At 47.5% G+C, this 27,753-nt stretch overlaps 1 protein-coding gene across 1 annotated transcript in view; it reads right to left on the reverse strand.

Annotated features, from left to right (window-relative positions):
* LOC126413182 (uncharacterized) overlaps positions 1 to 27,753 on the reverse strand; it is a 166,221-nt gene that overhangs the window by 37,135 nt on the left and 101,333 nt on the right. Inside the window, exon 3 of the mRNA XM_050083078.1 lies at positions 25,337 to 25,574. Within this exon, the coding sequence (XP_049939035.1) occupies positions 25,337 to 25,574 (238 nt within the window). The remainder of the gene's footprint in view (positions 1 to 25,336; positions 25,575 to 27,753) is intronic.

Raw genomic sequence — 27,753 nt, forward strand, 5'->3', positions numbered from 1 at the left:
GTCACTGTTCAAGCAGTCTGCTATGCGTCCATTTCTTTGCTCGGCAATTTGTGCTGCATTTATTGTGCTCAAGGACACAAAAAAAAGAAAACTAAGTCGACTCTGGCTAAACCAGTCTCCAAACAACAGACGTACGAGAAATACCGAGCGGGGGCGACGTTTCATTTGTAAATTTTTATATGTGGTCGCAGCAAGATTTTAGATTTTCTGCTTGTTAAGCAGGGAACTTCTGTCTCTAGGCAAGACACTTTTACGCGCAATTCAATTTCTGCAGCGAAAAGACTGGAAACTACATTTAGTTTGTTGGCAACCAGTGACATACATACCGCTTTGAGACATTTATTTTGCTTTTCAAAACAACGCATTTCTGAGATTATTCCTGAAACTGCGAAACAGTCAAGGGTTTTTCTTAGGTGTTATGTAAGGTTTAAATTACTTTCGATACCTCATTTGTACTTTAATTCATTAAAAGGCTGTAACCCTGAGTTTCTCCCGGGCGTATAAGTGTTTAAACAACTTATGGGTATGCAACGGGTGAAGTTTTCGACAACCGCCTGTATTTGGAAGAAAGGTGCACACTCCGTCATATTGAGGCACAATTTAATATCTGAAGAGCGTATTCGGATAAAGAATGAACGAATGGATCTCTCTCTCTCTCTCTCTCTCTCTCTCTCTCTCTCTCACACACACACACACACACACACACACACAGAGAGAGAGAGAGAGAGAGAGAGAGAGAGAGAGAGAGAGAGAGAGAGTAAACTCTACCACGACCATACAACCAAAGATGACTAATGTCAAAAGTTATCGATAGTGAGAATTAATAATCAACGGCTTAGGTAGCAATAACTCTGTCTACCTGTTTTCTGACACTAGAAAGAGCAAGATTTCGCACAGATTTTTAGTAAAAACCTATATCTCTATTTATATTTTTTTGCTAATTTAATTTCAACTGATTCCCTAATAACACTACCCCAATAGTTGGAAATGCATACCAGAATCTCAGTGTCATTGCAAGGAACAGTGAAATGCTGAAAAGTAAGTAATCTGTTTATTATTCCTGAAATAATCACCGTAAGTATTAATACATTTATCCCACTGTGAGAGAAGACAGTCAGTGTCTTCGTGGAAAAATATTTGCAGTTGCCTACGCAAATATTATTGTACCCAACCTTGCACCTCTTCGTCCGAAGCTCACCGGCAGTCACGAATGTCTTTCTTCACTGCTCAAAAACATGGAAATCGCCTGGGGATAAATGGGAACTGTATAGAGGATATTTAACGGCTTCCCAGTGAAACTTCTGCAACTTAGTTCAAATGGCTCTGAGCACTATGGGACTCAACTGCTGAGGTCATTAGTCCCCTAGAACTTAGAACTAGTTAAACCTAACTAACCTAAGGACATCACAAACATCCATGCCCGAGGCAGGATTCGAACCAGCGACCGTAGCGGTCTTGCGGTGCAACTTAGTCTAAACAACCTTGGCAACGTGTGGGCCATCCAAGGCGAAGCCACTACTTGGCACTCTGGGCATCACATCTCAAATTTTTATTCAAATAATCTTCAGAGGCGGCGTTCCATATGAGTACTCCATAAATTTCAGCATGCGGTCTTCTCAACAGACATCATTGGACATAAACCGCCTTAAAGAATATGTTCAAATGTCCAAATGTGTAAGAAATCTTATGGGACTTAACTGCTAAGGTCATCAGTCCCTAAGCTTGCACACTACTTAGCCTAAATTATCCTAAGGACAAACACACACACCCATGCCCGAGGGAGGACTCGAACCTCCGCCGGTACCAGCCGCACGGTCCACGACTGCAGCGCCTTAGATCGCTCGGCTAATCCCACGCGGCTTAAAGCATAATTTTAACAGATATTGTTATCAAATTTTCCCAGAGACATTTAAGTGACGATGTAGGGGGAAAATAAGCTGGAGATACGCATTGAAGTTTGTGTTGGGGAGGACATTAGACCTGTGTAGCTCGTGCAGCAATGTTGGCCATAGTGCTGCGGTGGTGTAATGGTCAGTATATCTGCCTCGTAAGAAAGATGACGTGGGTTCAAGTCCCTTTACCGGTACTGCTGCTCAGCGTGTTCGGTCAGACGGTTAGCTACTCTCTGACAAAAAAACTGAGTGAATGGATCAAAGAAGAACCTGAATAGGTGTCATCGGACGTCCGCCCCGAACAAATTCAACGAACAATATAGAACAAAATGAGATCTAAAAGAAGGCCCGGCCGTAGTACAAATTTTAATTCGTTTCTTCAGCTTCATGCATTATCGTGCATAATTTCAATACATGACACTGCGAAACAGAACACCCCCCCGCCTCCCCCGCCCCCCCTCCACCCAGGCTGCTAAGCAGCGCGAGACAGTCCCACCACATTCGGGAACGGGAAGCAAAGCGCTCGCTGTGTCGTAGGCACTTTATTTCGAAGAAGTTACGCGTGCACAGATACGCATGCGAGCTTGTGCTGTTGGATATGTAAGGTGCACAGAAAAAAGGCGTCGTTTGTACGCACCTTTACTCCAAGTTGGCTGAGGGTAACGAATTGGAGGAACGTGGAAACTACCGACTAGGACTGAACCGGGCATGAATCTCACGATGAAAGCAAACATGTGAGTAACGAAACGTTTCGAACGCTAAGGAAACTGTTTATGGAGTCTAGTGGATTACTCTTTACCCAGTAACAAACACAAGCGACATTCAGCAGCCCTAGTGTTGCACGCTGCGCCGTGGTGGGTCCACCATCGGCACGCATCGCCCCGCTTTGTGACAGCTGCAGTGTCAACTGGTGCCGCCAAAGCCTTCCAGTGTATAAGAAGTGAGTGTGTGTGTGTGTGTGTGTGTGTGTGTGTGTGTGTGTGTGTGTGTGTGTGTGTACGTATGTGTGTGTGTGGTGTGTTGTGTTGTGTTGTATTGTATTGTGACGCCCCAGAGTAGCCACCAGGGCCCCGCGTCCCTGACCTGGCAATTGCGAGCGCTCTTGCCGCTGTGCATCCGATAAAACTGTACGGCGACTGCGTCACAGCGCCAGACCTCTAGCTCTAGCTGCAGATAAAAAGTACCCGTCCCGCCAGCGAGGCGCAAGTCTGCTCTGCCACGCCAGCAACGTCTCCTCTGTTTTAATCGGATGAACTTATATGGTTCCGCCAACGGCCTTGTCTCAGTGGTAACACCGGTTCCCATCACATCACCGAAGTTAAGCGCTGCCGGGCTGAGCTAGCACTTGGATGGGTGACCGTCCGGTCTGCCGAGCGCTGTTGGCAAGCGGGGTGCACTCAGACCTTGTGAGGCAAACTGAGGACCTACTTTATTGAGAAGTAGCGGCTCCGGTCTCGGAAACTGACATACGGCCTGGAGAGCGGTGTGCTGACCACATGCCCCTCCATATCCGCATCCAATGACGCCTATGGGCTGAGGATGACACGGCGGCCGGTCGGTACCGTTGGGCCTCCATGGCCTGTTCGGGAGGAGTTAGTTATATGGCTCCAGAGTAGTCTCAAACATCTGTTAAGTAAGTATATAAGCTGAAGCGACAATTGATACTTTGTACTGAAGCCGGGACTCAGCCCAGATCTCCTGTTCACTAAACAGATACGCTAACACCACCACCATCCTGACTCACTGGCACAATTCCACGGACTGCCTTAGCACGCCTCCCTCGCCAGTCCAAATTCCCATTCACGCCTCAGCTCACTCTGTATTCCCCTAAATTTGGAAAAGAGACCCCGGTTCGAATCCCAATCTTAGTACAAAATTTCGTTCGTCGCTTCTGCCTACGTATTATCATAGAAGTCTGAGGCATAGAAAGGGCTCTGGAACCGTATGGTTTCATTTGATTAAGGCGCTTATGCCTGGGTTTCAGGCAGGATCCACCACTTCGTTCAATGCTGAGTTTAGGGGGAATACCAAGTGGGCTGAGGCATGAATGGGAAATTGGTTAAGGAGGGAAGAGTGCTAGGGTACTGATGTTAAAATCTTCTGGGTTATTAGGCCGCGTCATGTTTCTTCTAAAATGTTCGACGTTTCGACCCCTCTGCTGGGATCTTCCTCAGGATCTTTTGGTGTCCACTACTGCTAGAACACTCTAGCAGTAGTGGACACCAAAATATCCCGAGGAAGATCTACGCAGAGGGGTTGAAACGTCGAACATTTTAGAAGAAACATGACGCGGCCTAATAACCCAGAAGATTTTAACTTCAGTGACAACGGCCACGAAAGCCTGCAGACTTACATAAAGTGCTAAGGTAGTCTGTGCAGTTCGACAGAGCCGCTGTTCCAGGATGGCGTAGTGGTTCGCGAATCCGCCTAGTGAGCTGGAGAACCTGGTTCGAATTCCCGCCTTGGTACAAAGTTTCATTCGTCGCTTCAGCGTATATATCTTCTGTGCTTATTTATCGTGTCAAAAACAGACTACTTACATCTTAAGTCAGGACAAAAAGACTGCAAATAGAGGACGACCAGAGACCAAAGCCTGGCGCTCTTAACATTTGTGGCCTATGGGGCGGCGCTGTTTTGCCGAACGTACAAGTCTCCTGCGGGGAGCAGTAATTTCCATGTCGCGAGAGTAGTTTGGTGCACAGTTCACCGGCGGCAGCGGTGACAGACGCATCAGACTCCAGCCGATGTAAACGTTCTCCACACGAGAACCTTTCACCATCTGCCTGAACAGCGGTCCGTTTGCTACCACGATGCGTCGCCACATATTGAAGAAGAAGAACGACGTATCAGTGGTGGCTTCGTACACCACTTGTCCAAATCATCCATTCAGTTTCCCCTTTCTATTTGGTGGAAATTGTGATGAATCACCGCAGCTTCGGGAGTTCCTATCTCCTCTTGACTGACTACCGCGTTAGGTTGCGGGACTGACTTGTAGTTTCTTGATACAATAATTTACCAACAGCCGAATGTATTGTAGAAATTTATTTTATTTTATGAACTTCTATGTGCTACCAGTTCCGGCATTACATTGATGTCGCTTTTAGGCCCCACTCGTCATAGTCGTAAAAGCGCTATGCACGGAAGGAGCCATGTAACTGGATCCGTGAATCAATCGTCTGTGTCGCCTGGCCACCAAGAGCTGTTGCAGGACGATTGATTCACGTATCCAGTTATATGGCTCCTTCCGTGCATAGCGATTTTACGACTATGACGAGTGGGGCCTAAAAGCGACATCAATGTAATGCCGGAACTGGTAGCACATAGAAGTTCATAAAATAAAATAAATTTCTACAATACATAGGGCTGTTCGTAAATTATTGCATCAAGAAGTTCATGCCATCCGTCGTCCCACGATCCATAATGGATCAACGAAGACTTGGCAGTTTGATCAAAACTGCGTGTCAGAATGGTCGCATCCGGGCAGATATCGACGTACTGCATAAGGTGCTCTTCCCTGCACATTTCGCAGTTCGGAGAAATTTGCAGAAGGGTGGTAGTCCAACCTGGATAGTGACGGAAATAAGAAAGATAAGATGTATGGTGAGGATTTATGATGATAAGTTATGGACAAAGCTATGGAGAGCCGTCCGCAGCTCGTGGTCGTGCGGTAGCGTTCTCGCTTCCCACGCCCGGGTTCCCGGGTTCGATTCCCGGCGGGCTCAGGGATTTTCTCTGCCTCGTGATGACTGGGTGTTGTGTGATGTTCTTAGGTTAGATAGGTTTAAGTAGTTCTAAGTTCTAGGGGACTGATGACCATAGATGTTAAGCCCCATAGTGCTCCGAGCCATTACGGGGAGCCAGGATGTCGTCAGGAGAGGGGGCAAAGGTAGAGTGAGCGGCGAAACTATACGAGGAGGTGGGAGCTGCTCTGAAGAGAAGGGTCATTGCAGTGATTCTCGGCCGCGCGGTAGCCCCTGGCGTTCCCAGCGAACAAAAGTGCCCCCTCCTCCCTGGGGGCGTGGCCGCTTTGTATGGCCGAACCAAACAGCAGTCCGTGTGCCGCTGGTCATTCGGCACTGAACACCATCAGTCAACGGCGTTAGGAGGAGGTGACGCGACTGAATGCTGACGATGCGATCCTGGTACTTAACTGGGCTCCAAAGAATTCTCTATCCGACTCTGAAACCACACAGCCACGCTCAGCCGACAAGTTGCTGAAGGTTGAGGACGTTAATGCGGGGAACGGCGTGCCCGTTCAGGTAATACATGGGAAATTGAAGCAGATATATTGTGAACAATGAGCACCCGGTCGCAACCTTGTCAAAACTGAGACCACAACAGCCCAACTTCTCAGATTTTGTGGCAACGGAAAAAGTATTATTCAGAATGTTACGTCACTCCGACGAAAGTGGAAATAACGGCTAATTGAATGTTCACTTCGAGTAACTGGAGACACTTACACAAAAATGCTCCCAAAAGCTGTGCGACGGCAACCTGTGTGCAAACTAGCGTTTAAGGCACTTAAGATGTTCAAAAGTTCAAATGTGTGTGAAATCTTGCGGGACTTAACTGCTAAGGTCATCAGTCCCTAAGCTTATGCGATACTTAACCTAAATTATCCTAAGGACAAACACACACACGCATGCCCGAGGGAGGACTCGAACCTTCGCTGGGACCAGCCGCACCGTCCATGACTGCAGCGCCCTAGACCGCTCGGCTAATCCCGATTTTCTTATCAGTGGCGAGAGGTGCGCAGTAGAGCTGTATCTAGCTGCAATAATAGTCTCCCATTAAAGCCTACGCTCTCGTTCCCACATAGACGAAATTTGTGCTAGGGATGGGAGTTGTTGCTGAAACAATGGATTTCGGTTACGCGTGTTTCGTACAAATCGTACAAAAATTGTAAAATTTTGACTCTCTCAGTCATAATCGAAATATTGAATTTAGTGGGTAAATAAAAGAAAAACTTAGCCCATCCGCTGTTCTCTGCTTTTCTAGAAAGTGGTAAGTCGTTGAATACGAGAAAGAAATCACCAGTATTCTCCCACTGATTCTAATTTGTTGAAACTTGACTGAAAAACCATGTTACAGTCTGCGATCATACCACTATTTGGGCATTACGAATGGTCATTACTGAAGGGTGCAAACTAAGGTTGATGAACTCTGTTTTTCCTGATAATTTATCCGTTTTGAGGGCCACAAGTATATAAACGCATATTGTGTAGACAGAGGCAGAACATCAGCTACCTACTATTTTTACTGTGTACTATGAATTAATTGCTGTTTTCAATTTATTAATGTTACCTTAACGACTTCCCTCCTGCTAATTCATAGAAATGGCGGAGAAATCTTTAATCTTTTAAAGCAAATGAAGCATTGTACTTCATCGCTACATTACTTCCTAAAAATATTTTCAGGCTACGTTTGCTGCCGTTTTGCAATACAACGCGTGTTCGGCGACGTTAGCGAGGAACAACCGTATAGACGAGGTGGGAACAGATCTCGCACACTGCACTTTCTCACGTGCCTTAACCTCAGGCACGCGGCAACAGGAGACACTATTGTCCTAGCATTGCTGTAGCCACTCTTAGGCAGTGTGTTCGTTGCTCGCTATTTTCGGCACTTTTATTAAAATAGCAGTGGTCGCTTTTCCCACTTACTATCATAACGCAATGTTTGAAACCAGTGCAAATTTTATGAATTTAAAAATTACTCCTTTTAAAAAAGTATATTTGAAAACGGAAAATTTTAAGGACTTGGAAGAGCAGTTGAATGGAATGGACAGTGTCTTGAAAGGAGCATATAAGATGAACATCAACAAAAGCAAAACAAGGATAATGGAATGTAGTCTAATTAAGTCGGGTGATGCTGAGGGAATTAGATTAGGAAATGAGGCACTTAAAGTAGTAAAGGAGTTTTGCTATTTGGGGAGCAAAATAACTGATGATGGTCGAAGTAGAGAGGATATAAAATGTAGGCTGGCAATGGCAAGGAAAGCGTTTCTGAAGAAGAGAAATTTGTTAACATCCAGTATTGATTTAAGTGTCAAGAAGTCATTTCTGAAAGTATTCGTATGGAGTGTAGCCATGTATGGAAGTGAAACATGGACGATAAATACACTCCTGGAAATTGAAATAAGAACACCGTGAATTCATTGTCCCAGGAAGGGGAAACTTTATTGACACATTCCTGGGGTCAGATACATCACATGATCACACTGACAGAACCACAGGCACATAGACACAGGCGACAGAGCATGCACAATGTCGGCACTAGTACAGTGTATATCCACCTTTCGCAGCAATGCAGGCTGCTATTCTCCAATGGAGACGATCGTAGAGATGCTGGATGTAGTCCTGTGGAACGGCTTGCCATGCCATTTCCACCTGGCGCCTCAGTTGGACCAGCGTTCGTGCTGGACGTGCAGACCGCGTGAGACGACGCTTCATCCAGTCCCAAACATGCTCAATGGGGGACAGATCCGGAGATCTTGCTGGCCAGGGTAGTTGACTTACACCTTCTAGAGCACGTTGGGTGGCACGGGATACATGCGGACGTGCATTGTCCTGTTGGAACAGCAAGTTCCCTTGCCGGTCTAGGAATGGTAGAACGATGGGTTCGATGACGGTTTGGATGTACCGTGCACTATTCAATGTCCCCTCGACGATCACCAGTGGTGTACGGCCAGTGTAGGAGATCGCTCCCCACAACATGATGCTGGGTGTTGGCCTGTGTGCCTCGGTCGTATGCAGTCCTGATTGTGGCGCTCACCTGCACGGCGCCAAACACGCATACGACCATCATTGGCACCAAGGCAGAAGCGACTCTCATCGCTGAAGACGACACGTCTCCATTCGTCCCTCCATTCACCCCTGTCGTGACACCACTGGAGGCGGGCTGCACGATGTTGGGGCGTGAGCGGAAGACGGCCTAACGGTTTGCGGGACCGTAGCCCAGCTTCATGGAGACGGTTGCGAATGGTCCTCGCCGATACCCCAGGAACAACAGTGTCCCTAATTTGCTGGGAAGTGGCGGTGCGGTCCCCTACGGCACTGCGTAGGATCCTACGGTCTTGGCGTGCATCCGTGCGTCGCTGCGGTCCGGTCCCAGGTCGACGGGCACGTGCACCTTCCGCCGACCAGTGGCGACAACATCGATGTACTGTGGAGACCTCACGCCCCACGTGTTGAGCAATTCGGCGGTACGTCCACCCGGCCTCCCGCATGCCCACTATACGCCCTCGCTCAAAGTCCGTCAACTGCACATACGGTTCACGTCCACGCTGTCGCGGCATGCTACCAGTGTTAAAGACTGCGATGGAGCTCCGTATGCCACGGCAAACTGGCTGACACTGACGGCGGCGGTGCACAAATGCTGCGCAGCTAGCGCCATTCGACGGCCAACACCGCGTTTCCTGGTGTGTCCGCTGTGCCGTGCGTGTGATCATTGCTTGTACAGCCCTCTCGCAGTGTCCGGAGCAAGTATGGTGGGTCTGACACACCGGTCTCAATGTGTTCTTTTTTCCATTTCCAGGAGTGTAGTTTGGACAAGAAGAGAATAGAAGCTTTCGAAATGTGGTGCTACAGAAGAATGCTGAAGATTAGATGGGTAGATCACATAACTAATGAGGAAGTATTGAATAGGATTGGGGAGAAGAGAAGTTTGTGGCACAACTTGACCAGAAGAAGGGATCGGTTGGTAGGACATGTTCTGAGGCATCAAGGGATCACCAATTTAGTATTGGAGGGCAGCGTGGAGGGTAAAAATCGTAGAAGGAGACCAAGAGATGAATACACTAAGCAGATTCAGAAGGATGTAGGTTGCAGTAGGTACTGGGAGATGAAAAAGCTTGCACAGGATAGAGTGGCATGGAGAGCTGCATCAAACCAGTCTCAGGACTGAAGACCACAACAACAGCTGTTGCTAAATGGTATTGTTTCATTATTTGGTCTTCAGCATGAACATAAGACATCTGTTATGACCGAGACCAAACAAATCCTGAGAAATACATGTAGTTCAGAACTAAAATACCGGTCTCGCTTTTAACCGGTCGATTTTTCCCCATCCCTAGTTTGTGCTTCGACAGGTCCTTTGAAATATGTTTATAGCACGGGAAGTCATCAACAGGGAGCACTTGGCCGGTGTACATTAAGCATACACGCATAAGCCAAGTAACGGCATGTAACTACAGCTCGTGCCGGGAGGCCTTTAGGTACATCGGAAGATACGAGCGGATGCAGCCGCGGTGAGCGAGCACCGCGCGGGGCAGGGGAAGATTCATTCCCTATACTTTCGCTCCCTGCGACAAGCAGCGCCCGGTTGTGGTGCAGAATTTTGTTCGTCCTCGCGACCGGCCATTACTCGGCTAGCACAACGGCAGACGCAGTGAAGCACAGTGGAATTTGAAGGACGTGCCCTGTAGTGCTCAATTCAGCGAGTCCGCGCCACCGATCGCACCTACCTGTTAACTGTTACACACACACACACACACACACACACACACACACACACACACCACCACCACCACCACCACCACCACGGAACATCCCAGATATTCGGCTCTGCCAATTAGCAAAATCCGTATCTGCCGCAGTACCACAGCCTACCGACAAATACTGAAACCTTGGAAAACTGAATGTACGCCATCGTTGCTGAAATTATACACCACACTTCCTCCTCCACTACGGACTGCACTTGCAACCCACCGGATAAAAAACAAAGAGATAGCAATGGAAATGTTAAGCCGTCTTAGTTGTGAATATGGAAACCTGTATTGCCAATACAGTACAGAGGAACTTCTGCTAACACCTTTTTTTTTTTAATTGTTGGATTTCGGGACGTGCCCATCTCAACAGTGGAATGTCATTTACGACAATACGGACGTAAAAACGACACAACATCCAGTCCCTAGCGGAGGAAATGTCCCACCCGACCTAGAATCGAACCCGGGCCCCTTCGCTTAGCAATCTTCCGCGCTGATCGTGCATCTACCGAAGCAGACTTCAGTATTATTTATACACTCCTGGAAATGGAAAAAAGAACACATTGAGACCGGTGTGTCAGACCCACCATACTTGCTCCGGACACTGCGAGAGGGCTGTACAAGCAATGATCACACGCACGGCACAGCGGACACACCAGGAAACGCGGTGTTGGCCGTCGAATGGCGCTAGCTGCGCAGCATTTGTGCACCGCCGCCGTCAGTGTCAGCCAGTTTGCCGTGGCATACGGAGCTCCATCGCAGTCTTTAACACTGGTAGCATGCCGCGACAGCGTGGACGTGAACCGTATGTGCAGTTGACGGACTTTGAGCGAGGGCGTATAGTGGGCATGCGGGAGGCCGGGTGGACGTACCGCCGAATTGCTCAACACGTGGGGCGTGAGGTCTCCACAGTACATCGATGTTGTCGCCAGGGGTCGGCGGAAGGTGCACGTGCCCGTCGACCTGGGACCGGACCGCAGCGACGCACGGATGCACGCCAAGACCGTAGGATCATACGCAGTGCCGTAGGGGACCGCACCGCCACTTCCCAGCAAATTAGGGACACTGTTGCTCCTGGGGTATCGGCGAGGACCATTCGCAACCGTCTCCATGAAGCTGGGCTACGGTCCCGCACACCGTTAGGCCGTCTTCCGCTCACGCCCCAACATCGTGCAGCCCGCCTCCAGTGGTGTCGCGACAGGCGTGAATGGAGGGACGAATGGAGACGTGTCGTCTTCAGCGATGACAGTCGCTTCTGCCTTGGTGCCAATGATGGTCGTATGCGTGTTTGGCGCCGTGGAGGTGAGCGCCACAATCAGGACTGCATACGACCGAGGCACACAGGGCCAACACCCGGCATCATGGTGTGGGGAGCGATCTCCTACACTGGCCGTACACCACTGGTGATCGTCGAGGGGACACTGAATAGTGCACGGTACATCCAAACCGTCATCGAACCCATCGTTCTACCATTCCTAGACCGGCAAGGGAACTTGCTGTTCCAACAGGACAATGCACGTCCGAATGTATCCCGTGCCACCCAACGTGCTCTAGAAGGTGTGAGTCAACTACCCTGTCCAGCAAGATCTCCGGATCTGTCCCCCATTGAGCACGTTTGGGACTGGATGAAGCGTCGTCTCACGCGGTCTGCACGTCCAGCACGAACGCTGGTCCAACTGAGGCGCCAGGTGGAAATGGCATGGCGAGCCGTTCCACAGGACTACATCCAGCATCTCTACGATCGTCTCCATGGGAGAATAGCAGCCTGCATTGCTGCGAAAGGTGGATATACACTGTACTAGTGCCGACATTGTGCATGCTCTGTTGCCTGTGTCTATGTGCCTGTGGTTCTGTCAGTGTGATCATGTGATGTATCTGACCCCAGGAATGTGTCCATAAAGTTTCCCCTTCCTGGGACAATGAATTCACGGTGTTCTTATTTCAATTTCCAGGAGTGTACAAGAATACCCGAGCGGTTCTAGGCGCTTCAGTCTGGAACTGCGAGACCGCTACGGTCGCAGTTTCGAATCCTGCCTCGGGCATGGACGTGTGTGATGTCCTTAGGTTAGTTAGGTTTAAGTAGTTCTAAGTTCTAGGGGACTGATGACGTCAGATGTTAAGTCCCATAGCGCTCAGAGCCATTTGAACCATTTTGAATCATCCGTTAAAACTCTGCCTAGGTAGCGATCTTGTCTGTGCTCTACGATTTGGAACTCACATGCATTGTGTTTAGTTGCATGCACTGCCTTGCCTTGCTTTTCCGTCAGATACAGCCCCGTGGCCTGAGAAAACCAATCACCAAATGTTACATCCTGAACAACGTATATCTCTCATAATCTCGCCGTTGTGCGACCGTAAACTCTAAACACACACACACACACACACACACACACACACACACACACACACACTTGTCCCCCAAGCTCTCTCTCGTCATTCCCTCTCATCATTCGCACCCCCTTCCCCTCTCCACCATCCTGATTTACAGAACCCTCTACCAAGAGTCAGATCTTTCTGTCGTTTCAGTCTTCTCTTTCATCATTACTTCCGTTCCTAATGACTCTAAACTATAATAGACTACTGTTATTGTTAATAACCTTTATTGTTATTATTAATGCCAATTATTCGTGCTGCACGGAGGACATAACGCGGCCGACTATTGACCTATCTCTCCGTTCAGCATGACACGTAAATTACTGAAGAAGTTAATCCTTGGTCGCATCCGATAGATCATTAAAATCAAAGTGGCTTTACAGAAAAATCGGAGCTTCTGCATTGAGGTGCTGACTAACAACATTGGTTGAATTCGGATTTCAGGGTCGCAGCAAATCGTCTGCATCTTTCGTCGATCCGACGGCAGCATGCGATAGAATATGGAGAGAAGACCTGATGCTCAAGTTTGTTGATTTGATTATATGTCAAAAGTTATCAAGGATACTCTCTGATTGCCGGTTTACGGTTTTTTGCGAATGGAAAATCTAATATCCTGAACCACAGTCTACCTCAAGAATCAGTGCTGGTTCCAAGGACGTTTAAATTTTGTGTCCACGATATGCCTGTTACTAACTGTAAGAAAATCCTGTTAGCAGATGACCGGGCATTAGTATGTCATGACAAAAATATCAGTGACTGTAAGAGAACACCACAAAATGACCTCACCTTATTGAACGAGTGATCTAGTGTTTTTACGAACGCATACTCCAGCAAAACCCAAGTAAAACAGAAGTCACAGCGTTCCAGTCCCATAACAGACAGGGAAACGCCAGGTTACACGGGCTGTTTAATTGGGTCGAGGTTTCTCGTAGTACATAATTAAATATCTAGGTGTCATCTTCGGTCGAACATGCGTCATTAAGCACACTTGCTGAAGTCTGTCGCATAATCTTGGATTGTGCCCGTCCGGCGTACATTTTTATCTGCTAAGAAGTTGCAAATCAGCGTACTCTGCGCTGAAGAGTGACGATTTATACTGGAATTTCACGAATGTCGATAAAAATCTACTGTTGTACAAACGTCTTTGCTGTGGCGGAACATGATTTGACTTCGTGAGAGAGAGGCACGCTTTGTTATGTAGCAGACTGCAGGACACTATTTCGCGTACACATTGAACTGTTGAAAAGCGTACAGTTCCACCAATGTTCAAAAACAGTCTCGTCACAATGCTGCAAGAAAATGCTAACCAAAAACCTACCAAGGAAATTTGGAATGCGTATACACAGCTTTGTGAAAGAAGTTGGGGCTTCGATATATTACTACCACCAGGCAAATAAGGCGCAGTCATCTGTTCGGGGGTTCTAAGAGTGGACGAAACCAACGCAAGTGAAACTTCCTGGCAGATTAAAACTGTGTGCCGTACCGAGACTCGAACTCGGATCCTTTGCCTTTCGCGGGCAAGTGCTCTATCAACTGAGCTACCCAAGCACCCCGTCCTCACAGCTTTACTTCTGCCAGTACCTCGTCTCCTACCTACCAAACTTTACAGAAGCTCTCCTGCGAACTTTGCAGAACTAGCACTGCTGACAGAAATGATACTGCGGAGACATGGCTTTGCCACAGCTTGGGGGATGTTTCCAGAATGAGATTTTCACTCTGCAGCGGCAGAGCACTTGCCCGCGAAAGGTAAAGGTCCCGAGTTCGAGTCTTGGTCCGGTACACAGTTTTAATCTGCCAGGAAGTTTCATATCAGCGCACACTCCGCTGCAGAGTGAAAATATCATTCTACCAACGGAAGTGGTTCGTCCGCGACACACTTCCAAGATGATTATGGCTTGTTTCTTTGGTTAGGCTGAATAAATCGTAAACATCACTTTAGAAGATCGAGGAATAGCCGACTATGTCAGAAAGGGTCTGCAGCTCCTGGATAAATAAAATAAATAATAATGCTGCGTCATCGATTTAAAAAAAAAGGGGGGGGGGAGCAGCATCAATCTTCATCACGACAACACCGACACGTCAGACTTGAATACTTGACAGACAGAAAGAGTGACCGTATTCACCTCATTAGTCACGTAACGGTACCTCTTCGCTCCCTTCTGTCTGCTGTACAGTGCTTGCTAAACGCATGAAGGGATCAAGACAAGCAGCCATCGATTGTGATCGGCTCCAACTCCTGCGCGTGACGAGGCAGGGAAGGCGGCAGCGCCAGCTGCAGCGGCAGACGCAGCCAACAAGAGACAAGCAGCAATCTGCAGTCGAACTGCCGGTAAACAATGGCCCTCGCCTATCTAACGGGCGAACTACCTGCCTGTGAGCAGGGCAGGACGTCTGCGTCGTTATCTGGCTGTCTACTCGGCTGCTGCACAGTGCTGGCGGGGACAGCCACGCTATCTTGGAGTCAGTGCGGCGGCTACCCCTGTGACAGAAGCGAAACACTGCAGCCTGGGATCTGTTCCGGCCACGTGGCACCGTGAAAGCTCTGCAGCCAAAATACCTGAGATATTACGGCCGAGGTGTCTACGTCTTTTTTACAGGATGGCAGTATTTTAAAATGCTTTTTGAGCTAAAGCAAATCCTTAAACGAAGTAATACAAAGAATTGCCAGCTAACATATGTAACGAGCGGAAGTACACTTAAGAATTACTAGCCACACAGAAAGAAACGGGGCGATTGTTTTTGTTTTATTTCGTTGGGGGCAAAACCAACTAGGATCATACGAGCTCGTGAAAACTGTAGAACACGAAGACATCTACATCGACATGAAATGCTCTGCAAATCACATTCAGGTGCCTGGTAGAGGGTTCATAAAACCACCTTCACAACTCTCTATTATTCCAATTTTGTATAGCGCGCGGAAAGAATTAACACCTATATCTTTTCGTACGAGCTCTCATTTCCCTTATTTTATCGTGGTGATCGTTCCTCCCTATGTAGGTCCGTGTCAACAAAATAATCCGCATTCGGAGGACAAAGTTTGTGATTGGAATTTCGTGCGAAGATTTCGTCGCAGCGAGAAACGCCTTTCTTTTAGTTTCCAGTCCAAATCCTGTATCACATCTGTGACACACTCTCCCATAAGACAAAGAGAGGAGTTAAAAACGGCTACACGTTAATCCCAATCGACGGAAGAGAAGACAGCTAAAGGGAGAACCCCATGGACAAACGGAGGTCCTCAATGAAAGATAAAACGCCCTTCGCCATATTGCTACGACGGATGAAAAGTAAAATGCGGTCCACAGACCGCGCGTCGTTCACTAAAACGGCCGATAACTCAGACGGCAGAAACAAATGAGAACGTAAGTGGTTAAAAAAAGGACATTCCGTCAGGCAACGGCGGACCGTCAAAGGGTGAGGACAATCAGCACAAAGTGCTGGGGAAACATCACTTAACAAATGGTGATGGCTGAAAATACACTGCTCAATACGCAACGTAGCTAAAATAATCTCATGGCGAGAAAGCCCAGAGGAGGCCGTCCTAGCCGCTGGGAGAGGCTTAATGACCCAGAGCTTGTTCCCATGGAAGGAGGACCAGTGGTGATGCCAAAGTAACGCCACCTGCTGAGATCACAGTGGGGAATGGAAGAACTAGCGGGTTGAGGTACGAGGACTGCAGCCTTGGCAGCAGCGTCAGCGGCCTCGTTTCCTGTCAGACCGACGTGATGAGGAACCCACATAAATACCACAGTGGCCTCCATCAATAGTGAGCAAGTGACAGCCTTCCGGGCCCCGTTGCACTGAGAGATGGACGGTATACAGCACACAGAGGCTTTGAAAGACACTAAGAGGGTCGGAGCAGATGACATAATTGAAAAACCTGTGTCGCATCCGTACTGCGTGATCTGATACAAAGAGCTCTACTGTAAATATTGAGCAACGTTCCGGAAGCCGATACCGAAAGACGTCAGTACCAATGACGACGGCCCGACACCACAGTCAGTCCGAGAGCGGTCAGTGCATACAAAGGTACCATCGCGAAGTTCCATGCGATGGTCGTGGAACTTATGGCGATAGAGCGAGGCTGGAGTAGTGTCTAGGAAGGGAATTAAGACCACACGAAGCCAAGGTGGTGAAGGGTTGACACCCATCGGGAAACTGTCAGGTAGCGTCAAGTTAAGCTGCCGGAGCAGGAGTCGAAAGAAAGCTCCAGGACAAAACAGAGAAGCGGAAAGCGATCAAAGGAGTCATCGAAAAAGAGACATAGGATGGGCGACCAGGCATACAAACGGTATGCATACCTGCTGAGGAGGAAGTCACGGCGGTAGGACAGCGGTAGTTCGGCAGCTTCTGCATACAGACTCTCAACCGGGCTCGTTTAAAAGGCGCCAATGGCCAAACGGATGCCACGATAGTGGATAGTATTGAGACGACGTAAAAGTGACGGAAGTGTAGATCCATAAACGAAACACCCATAGCCTAGTTTCGAACAGACAAGGGTGGAGGGTGGTTCGCTGCTACTCAAGAAGTACTGCTGAGGACACGTAGGATATTGAGGCACCGCATACAGCGGGCTGCCAGGTAAGACACGTGGGAGGAATAAGTAAGTTTCCTATCAAGCATGTGCCCCAGGAATCTTGTAGTTTCAATGAACAGAAAAGCAACAAGCCCAAGACTGTAGAAGAAATCAACTGCGCCCTCAGAAATTCATACGAACGGTTTTGTCAGTGGGAAAACGAAAGCCATTGTCGCTGCTCCATGAGCCAAAACGATCGAGACATCGCCGAAGACGACGCTCAATGAGACAAATCCTTGGACAACTGCATTAGGTGGCAAAATCGTCAACGAAAATGGAGCCGCGTATGCCCGGCGAGAGAGACTATTTTAGGGTTAATGGCTACAGCAGAGACGATGACGGTCAGGACGGAACCCTGAGACACGCCGTTTTCCTGGATGAATGTGTGTGACAAGCCAAAACCCACAGATACCTTCAAATTTTTAAAATTCCTGAAGGAAACGGGGTATGTGAACGCGGAAGCACCACATGTAGAGAGTACGGAGGATACCAGTCACCCAGCAGGTGCCGTAGGCTTTCTCCGTATCGAAAAACACGAACACAGTCTGGGATTTCCGCAGAAAACCATTCATGACATGGGTGGGCAAAGTGGCGAGATGGTCAACTGCAGAACCCCCGCTCGAAATCCACACGTGCAGTGGTTAGTAAGTTGCGAGACTCGACCGATCATAGCAGCTGGGCATGAATCACAGTTCCATAACGCTGTAAACACAGCTGGTGAGAAAAATGGGGCGGTAGCTAGAAGGAAGGTGTTTGTCCTTACCGGGCTTAGGGGTGCGTATGATTGGCTCCATACCAGCATTTGGAAAACGTGTCTTCTGCCCAGATGCGGTTGTACGTATTAAGCAGGAATTGGTTGGCTGCGAGATTAAGGTGCTACAACATCTGAATGTGATTGGTGTCTGGCCCTGGGGCGGAATATCGGGATGAACTGAGAGCATGATCGAGCTCCCTCACTATTCTCTCACTATTCTGAGAAGAGAAAGGTATCGCCCGAGCCGCCTCCGTTCGTTTCCAATGGAGAAAGGCAGGGTGATAATGGGAGGAGCTCGAAATCTCCGCAAAATGGTGGCCCAAGGTGTTGGAGAAAGCAAGAGGATCCACCGTATGCTACTGTCAGGCCGGAAACTGGGGAATGGTTACGGAGAGCCTTCGAAAGTTGGTCCACACAACAGAAGAGGGAGTGGAACTGTTAAAAGAACTAGTAAATGAAATCCAGCTAGTTTTTTTGCTATCCCGAAGAACACGACGACACTCTGCACGCAACCGTTTATAATAAATGCAGTTTGCCATCGTGGGATGACGGTTAAAACGGCGGAGAGCACGTCTCCTCTTTGTTGGATCGAAGGCCGTGAACGTTCGATTGGAGGGGAGCAATGACAAGGAAAAAATGGATTGTCACCACGGCGCCTTCGAAGACTTACTGCTACAGGGTACAGAGGCTGGAGGATCCTAATCCATGAGGTCCAAAATACAAATTTCAACGTCAACAGACAATGACTGACCGTAATCACCACAAAAACAAACCAAAATCGCGAAGTTGTCTGACGTTTGTTGCTCCCTAATATTTGAAATTTACCTATTCAGACTAAATCATGTAAGACAGTCCAAGATTTGATTGTTGTCGAAATAAGAAGTATTGTTCTAGAGCCTGCAACAATAGATACATACTTAGCACAGAAAAACAAAAGTTGATTATCTTGCTTCGGTATGTACGTGTCTTAGATTCCAACGTCTCGCGTGTGTACGTAAAGAGCTGTGTGGCGACGAAAGACAGAAAAATAAGAGCATAGGTATCTAAATAAATAAATATGCTGTTACGCAGATAATTAATTAGCTATGCAATATCAAAACAGAAGACAACTTCTCTGCAGTTGGCGGTGCAGCAAGTACGACACTGAAAAGCGGTCGAACCGGTAGCAACGCAATTCGGCAACTTTTAAAACTGGTGTGTAACGTAAATTAACGGTTCTTTCAAACGCCGTACAACCAAACTGCCTGAAAAAAAGAAACCATGAAGGTAACTATCCGATAAACTGTGGCAAATGCAGCCTGTAACATCAAGTACGCAGAGGATATAATGTCTTAAGCACTGCAACCATCGGCCGCGGTATAGTTTTGAATACGGCAGTGTACCGAGAATTACAGCCTTTGCATTCCTCCGACCTGCGCTCGCAGCGATGGCGATTACAGCTGCAAATCTTACACTTCACAATCACTCCGTGCCCCTTTTTATCTTCAGGTCACCTGCCGCTACCAGATCCTAATCACAAGAATTGAGACAAGCGTTAATTGTAAGACTGTCTTGGATTTATCCCCATCAGCATCGACGATACTAGTTGGTACAGCGTTGCCCAGACAATAATGTCCCTGTTGCCGTGTGTCGTGGCTATAGGTACGCGTGTACGTGCACCGTGCAATACTTGCCCCCAGCTGGTCTTTCGTAGTTTCCCGCTATCGTCGCCGAACATCCATTGTACTGCAGAACGGCACCGAACCTAGCCTGGAAATATTTTTAAGGCGTGATTTGGCAAGGAAGAACACTGTTTCATTTACGTTAGGCGATTCAAGATTTCTCCGCGATTTATACGAGATAATAAAAGAGGGAGGAAAATCATGCTAACAGTAATAGTTTACAATTCGTTCATAGCACACAATAAAAATAGGAAGTAGCTGATCTCCTGCCTGTGTGTGCATAATAATCCTCTATCTGCCTGTAGCCCTTGTAAACGGACAAAATGGTTCCAATGGCTCTGAGCACTATGGGACTTAACTTCTGAGGTCATCAGTCCCCTAGAACTTAGAACTTCTTAAACCTAACTAACCTAAGGACATCACACACATCCATGCCCGAGGCAGGAATTCGAACCTGCGACCGTAGCAGCAGTGCGGCTCCGGACTGTAGAGCGTAGAACCACTCGGCCACAGCGGCCGGCTGTAAACGGACAAATTAACACGAAAAACAGCTCTTCAACCTCAATTTTCACCCTTTAGCACCGACTATTTGTAATTCCCAAATAGTGGTATGATCCCGATTTTTTATTTCTGAGCAGAGTTCAAAAAATAGGAATCAGCAGGAGAACAATGATGATTTTTTGTAGCATTCAAGCACTTACAATGTTTCGAGAAAATCAGTGAAGGTGTACAGACTAAGGCTTCTTCTATTTGCCTATTTAATAGTTTGAGGGAGTCAAAATATTTCAATCTTTGTTCGATTTCTGCGTTTGTTGCGGGAAATAACAGGAATGAAAACCGAAAAACGGTTATTTCAGAAACCAGTTGTCTTGAGCTGTTTTTAAGTCAGGTTAAACTGCCGTGAAAAAAAGATATATCTAACAACGGGTTGTTTCAGCGATAACCGCCATCCCTAAGAGCAATTCCTTGCGTTTTCATCCACAGCTTGTTCGTGTTCACAGGTCTTAAATGTGTATCTTGCTCTTTTGTTATCAAAATGGCTCTGATCGCTTTTCCCTTTTTCTCCAACAGCGCAATATTTCAAACCAATGCAAATTTTACGAATGAAAATGACCACTTAAAACGGTTTATTTGAAAACGAAAAATTTTAGTACGGCTGGTACAGCTAATTGATATTTCAATTTTTTACTCGATTGCTAGTAAAAAATAAACACTTTTCATTAAGCTTATTCATTATGGATATTTTAAAAACCCCTGACTTAATTGAATGTAAATCCGCAATACTGCAAGCAGTCACTTTTAGAATAATAATTTATTATTCCATGTACCGGTTTTCCAAACTTTTCAGGTTTATCTTCAGATGCTTTTTGGAAGTTACATCATTATTTTTAACATAATGCTGGATACTTCCCGAAACCATCTGGAGATGAACCTGAAAAAGTTCGAAAAGTGGTTCATGGGTTAATAAATAATTATTCAAAACAGTGACTGGTTGCAGTTTTATGTATGTACAAACACCTATTATAGCAGAGACAAAACGTGTACTGGAAAATACAAGTTATTGGGAACTAAAATACCGGTATCTGTTTTAACCAGTCGGTTTTCCCCATCATTAATTCCACTTCGAAACAGTGAACCGATGCACATCTTGTATTACCCGCGTATAAAAGTAACAGATGGTAATGTAATCATGTAACAAAAAGTCCAAGTGAGAGATTAAATGTGAGAATATAGCTATGGGTTTCTCATATGGCATATGTAACTCGTCGACGCGATGGAAACAGATGCCGCCTGTTTCACACAAAGGGAGGAATATTGGACACGCTCTTCACCAGGAAGGCAAAATGCGCTGGCGCCACTACATTCAATGCAAGAAGAAGATGGCTTTCAGTAGAAAAGTAAAAGTGTATCCACTAGCTTCACGAAAAGAACTGCCAGCATTACGAGGAGCAATAAAGAATCCATTCACAGTTGCTCGCCCCGGGCAGATCATTAAAGGATATTGTCTTCAGCACTCAAATGTCAGTATATGAGTAATCTAATCACAAGTGGAAATCGACGAAAGTGTAGTTCCAGGTTCAAGACAAGCAAAATTATTACGATAATAAAAACGAGACTGTACCGATCGTGTGACGCAGAATGGAACTACGAAACACGCGAGTCCGTCTCCGCGAACTCCATCCAGCAAGCGGGGATTTCCCAGCGCAGCAGACAGAACGAGTTACCCACATGCCGAGTCACGTACAGTTCTGCGCCGTTACACGTGCACTGTGCAGGTAACTGATGGGATCGGGGAGAAGCAGATAACATGCTTATCGCTGCTAAGCCCCATCGTACCTGATATACAGAGCAAAGCTGCGCACGATTATAGCAAGTGGAAGATAATGTTCACTTCTCTTAGGATTTTATTTGTGACGTCTATGAAAAGCAGCTTTTATGCGAAACACAACTACACAGAACAACGAAAAATTCCAGCACGTCGCTCCACAGGATTCCAATACGACAGAGCCGGTAATTGATTTTGAAGAGCACCGTTCAGAGCCAGGTTTTCGCTGTTAGCAGCTTGGAAATGAACTAAATGGCATAGGGCATTGAAACACCTGCCAGATGATTACTTCGCAATGCGTGGTAACGGCGGATGTTGTCTTGTTGAGGAAATAACTCCTATTACAGAATCACACAGCGCTGTTTCGGCTAAAAAGGCTCTGAGCACTATGGGACTTAACATCTGAGGTCATCAGTCCCCTAGAACTGAGAACTACTTAAACCTAACTAACCTAAGGACAGCACACACATCCATGCCCGAGGCAAGAATCGAACCTGCGACGTAGCAGTCGCGCGGTTCCAGACTGTAGCGCTGTTTTCCCAGTCCCCATTCCACGGTTGCCTACTTGTACTTCAAAGTTTGTAAATGACTATGTATACTTTTTTTTCTCTCTTCAACCGCAACAACACGGCATTTTCAGCATTTTTGTTAAAGTGACCCAGTCACAGATTTATCTATTTGGTACTACCACCACCACGGTTACATATTCACAAGTATTTGATCTCTATCTGCACATACGAGAACTGTATACACAATGGGGGTGACCTAACTAATTAATATTTGCGGAACAGTTATTCAATCATACTTCTATTTTCACTCACGTGAGTCGTAAAAATGTCCTTGCTATACTACATACGGTCTTGTCCTGAAAAAGATTTGTTGCAGGTATAACGATACAACTTTTAATTTGCGGTCTTCTGCGCAAGTTGGCGGCACTACACGAAGCTGTCCTTCCTAGCTGCGGGATAGCTACAACTTAAGGCGGACAAGTGAGGCTAACTGCAAATTAGCAAACAGTGAACACACAGAATACAAAGCTGCTTTGCCTTGCCTGCCTCATTTACACTGCGGCAGTGCTGCATTGCCAGCCGCTGTGGTCGACTGGTTCTAGGCGCTTCAGTCCGGAACTACGCGGCTGCTACGGTCGCAGGTTCGAATCCTGCCTCGGGCATGGATGTGTGTGATATTCTTAGTTTAGTTAGGCTTAAGTAGTTCTAAGTCCAGGGGACTGATGACCTCAGATGTTGAGTCCCATAGTGCTTAGAGCCATTTTTGAAGTGCTGCACTTCCTGTGTTTTCGACGTGACGTATTTGCTTATTCATAAAAGTACGTTTGTTCGCTACAGAGAAACATTACATTCTAAACACTTAGGTTTGTCAGCAACTACTTATCGACTTCTGAAGAGTGAAACGTTGCCGAATTTATGTGTTTGACGTTTACGATTGTGCTACCAGAAGATAGTGCTATTCTCATCGTAGTTGTCACCTACAGCGCCGTGATTAATGTTAGAATAGTACAGCCTATACACTGTTGGGGGAGGACTTTCTTACAATTTGTTAGAATGATGACATTGTTGCAATCTCTGGCATGGAGCTGAACATCGGAAAGGACTTGCCTTGCATATCACAATGAGATTTTCATTTACAGAGATATTCATTTACGGAGCAGGTCTACATGCTAGTGGGGCTGTGTTGACGTCAGATGAGGCGTGTGAGTCGCGCCTTAGTATGTGGGGGAGTTTGTGTCTCCGGACTCTGCCCATGGGATATACCTCGTTGTCTACCGAAAGCAACGTGAAAACTGGCAGCATACTGCAAGGGACACTGCGTCCCGTCGACGGACGGAAGAGTTTGCGCGACGCAGGCGTCACCCCACCCGGAGAATTCTCCGTCAGAAGCGAAAGTATCGCAGAACCGTTAGGCAGTCAACTACGAACGACTGAGCAAGACGGCATCGCCCGCGCTTCGACGCAGTTTCAGACAGGCAGGCCGCGCATTGCTAGCCGTGTGTTTCCAAACAGTGCAGGACCACACAAAGCAAAGGGTCTGCCACAGAAATAGCGCGAAACTCAGCAACGCCTGCGGTGAGCCGACGCGTCGTGCAGAGTAGCGCGTCGTGCCGTCAATATAAACAGCGCGCGTGGAAGTGCTCGTGAACAAGCGCACATCCAGTTATGGTCTCGTTACTCAGTTGCCGATTTTAATATGTACAGCCACAATTTCTAAATTCATAGAGATATCGTATTGTGTGCGACCTCACGGTGGAAATTCATCGGAAGAACGCTGGAGGAGGACGTGACTAACAACTATAGTCCGACTAGCTCCTCATTAGCATACCGTTCGTCAGTGTAGGATAATTACTAGGTTTGATTTACATAATTCATACAGGACACCCAGACTACGGATAAGTGAAATTTTATTGTTTTCCATAGAGGCCCCGGAAGCTCAAAGACGGTTACTACAAAACACCAGATGCGCATCAAATTTAAAATTTTGGAAACAAATTTTTTTCCAAGACGAGAGGAGTATACTTTGTCCGACACATAATTCGCAAAATGAGTGTGTCGGAGACTGACTGTAGTGTTCTCAGTAGTTGCATATTTTATGCGGCGCAGGTAAACAGAGTTAAGGAATTCGGTATGACGCTTAGTGGATTAGATCTGAAGAAGTTTTAGTGCTAGCGCGTTTCAGTGCTAATGCTCAGCAAAGGTTTATGTGGAGGCGTTGCGAAAATTTTGAAGTATCTGAATGGGTATTCAAGCCAGACGTTGCCCATCCCATGAGAGCCTACTTCCAAAGTTTCAATAAATGAGGAATAGTTAGTTGTTTTCATGTAGATAGAAGAGAAGTCACCAGTGTCCAATTTGGTACGAATGTGGCTACAATCTTTAAAATTAAGGTTTGAAATGGTAACATGGGATATGTAAATCTGAGACACCCTGCTCCAGCAACCCAAAGTACCCCTCCCACAAGGACGCGGAATGTGCGGCTGGTCGCGGCGGAGGTTCGAGTCCTCCCTCGGGCATGGGTGTATGTGTTTGTCCTTAGGATAATTTAGGTTAAGTAGTGTGTAAGCTTAGAGAAATGACCTTAGCAGTTAAGACGCATAAGATTTCACACACATTTGAACATTCGGACGCGGAAAAAATGAGTATAACACTACAGCACGCACGGAGGGGTTTACAGTGTCACTCGCGGATGGTACAGGAGAGAGTCCTACAGTGGCAAGCTGCGACTCGCGCGCGCCAGCCACCGGTCCGCGGCTGCCGACTCACCTGTCCGAGGTTGACGAAGCCGTGCTTGGCGGCGACGGCGTCGGCCGCCGGCGGCCCGCCCTCCACGTGGACGGCCCACTGGCGGGTGTAGCGCGGCGGCGCCTCTCGCCCCTCCGCCCCCACGTGGGCGGCCGCCAGCGGGAGCAGCAGCAGCAGCAGCGGCGCCATGCTACGGGTGCGTGGGCGGCGATCAGCTGCGGCCCGCCGCCATGGTCCGCTAGCCCCGCACTCGCTCTGCCTGTCGAGCACACGCGCACTGCACTCGGAGCCGGACGCGCGGCTGCGTCGCTCTCTCGCCCGTAGTCACAGCACGGAGCCTGGCCACCGGTCCGTCGCGGCCGTAGGTCCGCGAGCATCTGAGCCGCCGCTCGCCACCGCCGCCGCCGCCGCAGACGACGGAGGCGGCAGGCGCTGTGCGCATGCGCGGGCAGCTGGCCGCGTGCCGCCGCCGCCGCCGCCCGCGTTCCTCCACTCCACTCCGCTCAGCTCGGGCCGCAGCGGGCCGCGGCCGGCCGCACTCCGCTAAACAGTGTTAACACGGCGGCCGGCTGACGCACTTTGCTTGGCCTACGCAGCCACCACCGGCTTTAGGCCGGCAGCCTTCAAAGCATGATCTACTGTAACAGAAAAAAAACAGGTTCTGGAAAAGAACATCGAATCAAAACACCTTTCAGCCGTCTAAATTTCCAGTTGTTATTCTCGGGGAAGATCAGTTTGGATTCTGTAGAAATGTTGGAACACGAGAGATAATACCGAACCTACGACTTGTCTCGGTAGATACGTTAAAATCTACGTTTCTAGCATTTGTAGACTTAGAGAAAGCTATTGACAATGTTTACTTGAACACTCTCTTTCAAATTCTGAAGACGGCAGGGGTCAAATACAGGGAGCGAAAAGCTATTACAATTTGTACAAAAACCACATGGCAGTTATAAGAGTCGAGGGGCACGAAAGGAAAGCAATGGTGGAGACTGGAATGAGACAGGGTTGTAGCCGATCTCCGATGTTTTTCAATCTGTGTACTGGAGCAAGCATTAAAGAAAACAGGCCGCGCGGGATTAGCCGAGCGGTCTGGGGCGCTTCAGTCCTGGGCTGTGTCGCTGGTCCCGGCAGAGGTTCGAGTCCTCCCTCGGGAATGGGTGTGTGTGTTCCTCCTCAGGGTAATTTACGTTAAGTAGTGTGTAAGATTAGGGACTGACGACCTTAGCAGTGAAGTCCCATAAGATTTCACACACATTATTATATATAAAGAAAATAAAACACAAATTTGGAGTAGGAATTAAAATTCATGGAGAAGAAATAAAACCTCTGGGGTTCGCCGATGACATTCTAATTCTGTCGGAGACAGCATAGGACCTGGAAGAGCAGCTGAACGAAATGAACAGTGTCTTGAAAGGAGGATATAAGATGAACATCAACAAAAGCAAAACGAGGATAATGCAATGTATTCTAATTAAATCAGGTGATGTTGAGGGAATTAGTTTTGGAAATGAGACACACAAAGTAGTAAACGAGTTGTGCTATTTGGGAAGCAAAATAACCAATTAATGTCGAAGTAGGGAGGATATAATATGTAGACTGGCAACTGCAAGGTTCACATGGCTCTGAGCACTATGGGACTTAACTTCTGAGGTCATCAGTCCCCTAGAACTTAGAACTACTTAAACCTAACTAACCTAAGGACATCACACACATCCATGTCCGAGGCAGGATTCGAACCTGCGACCGTAGGGGTCGCGCGGTTCCAGACTGTAGCGCCTAGAACCTCTCGGCCACTTCGGCCGGCCAACTGCAAGGAAAACGTTTCCCAAGAAGAGAAATTTGTCAACATCGAGTATAGATTTAAATGTCAGGAAGTCTTTTCTGAAAGTATTTATATGGAGTGTAGCCATGTATGGAAGTGAAACATGGACAATAACTAATTTAGGGCAAGAAGAGAAAGGAATCTTTGGAAATGTGGTGCTACAGAAGCATGTCGAAGATTAGATGGGTAAATCACGTAACTAATAAGGAGGTACTGAACAGATTTGAGTAGAAGAGGATTTTGTGGCACAACTTGAATAGAAGAAGGGATCGGTTGGTAGGACACCTTCTGAGGCATCAACGGATCACCAGTGTAGTAGTATTGGAGGGAAGCGTGGAAATGGTTCAAATGGCTCTGAGCACTATGGGACTTAACATCTGAGGTCATCAGTCCCCTAGACTTAGAATTACTTAAACCTAACTAACCTAAGGTCGTCACACACATCGATGCCCGAGGCGGATTCGAACCTGCGACCGTAGCAGCCGCGTGGCTCCGGATGCAAGCGCCTAAAACCGCTCCTTCACCGTGGCCAGCGGAGACGTGGAGGGTAAAAAAAATCGTAGAGGGAGACCAAGAGATGAATACACTAAGTAGATTCAGAAGGACGTCGGTT

Source organism: Schistocerca serialis, chromosome 7 (assembly GCF_023864345.2).
Source record: "Schistocerca serialis cubense isolate TAMUIC-IGC-003099 chromosome 7, iqSchSeri2.2, whole genome shotgun sequence".
NCBI classification, from domain to species: Eukaryota; Metazoa; Arthropoda; class Insecta; order Orthoptera; family Acrididae; genus Schistocerca; species Schistocerca serialis.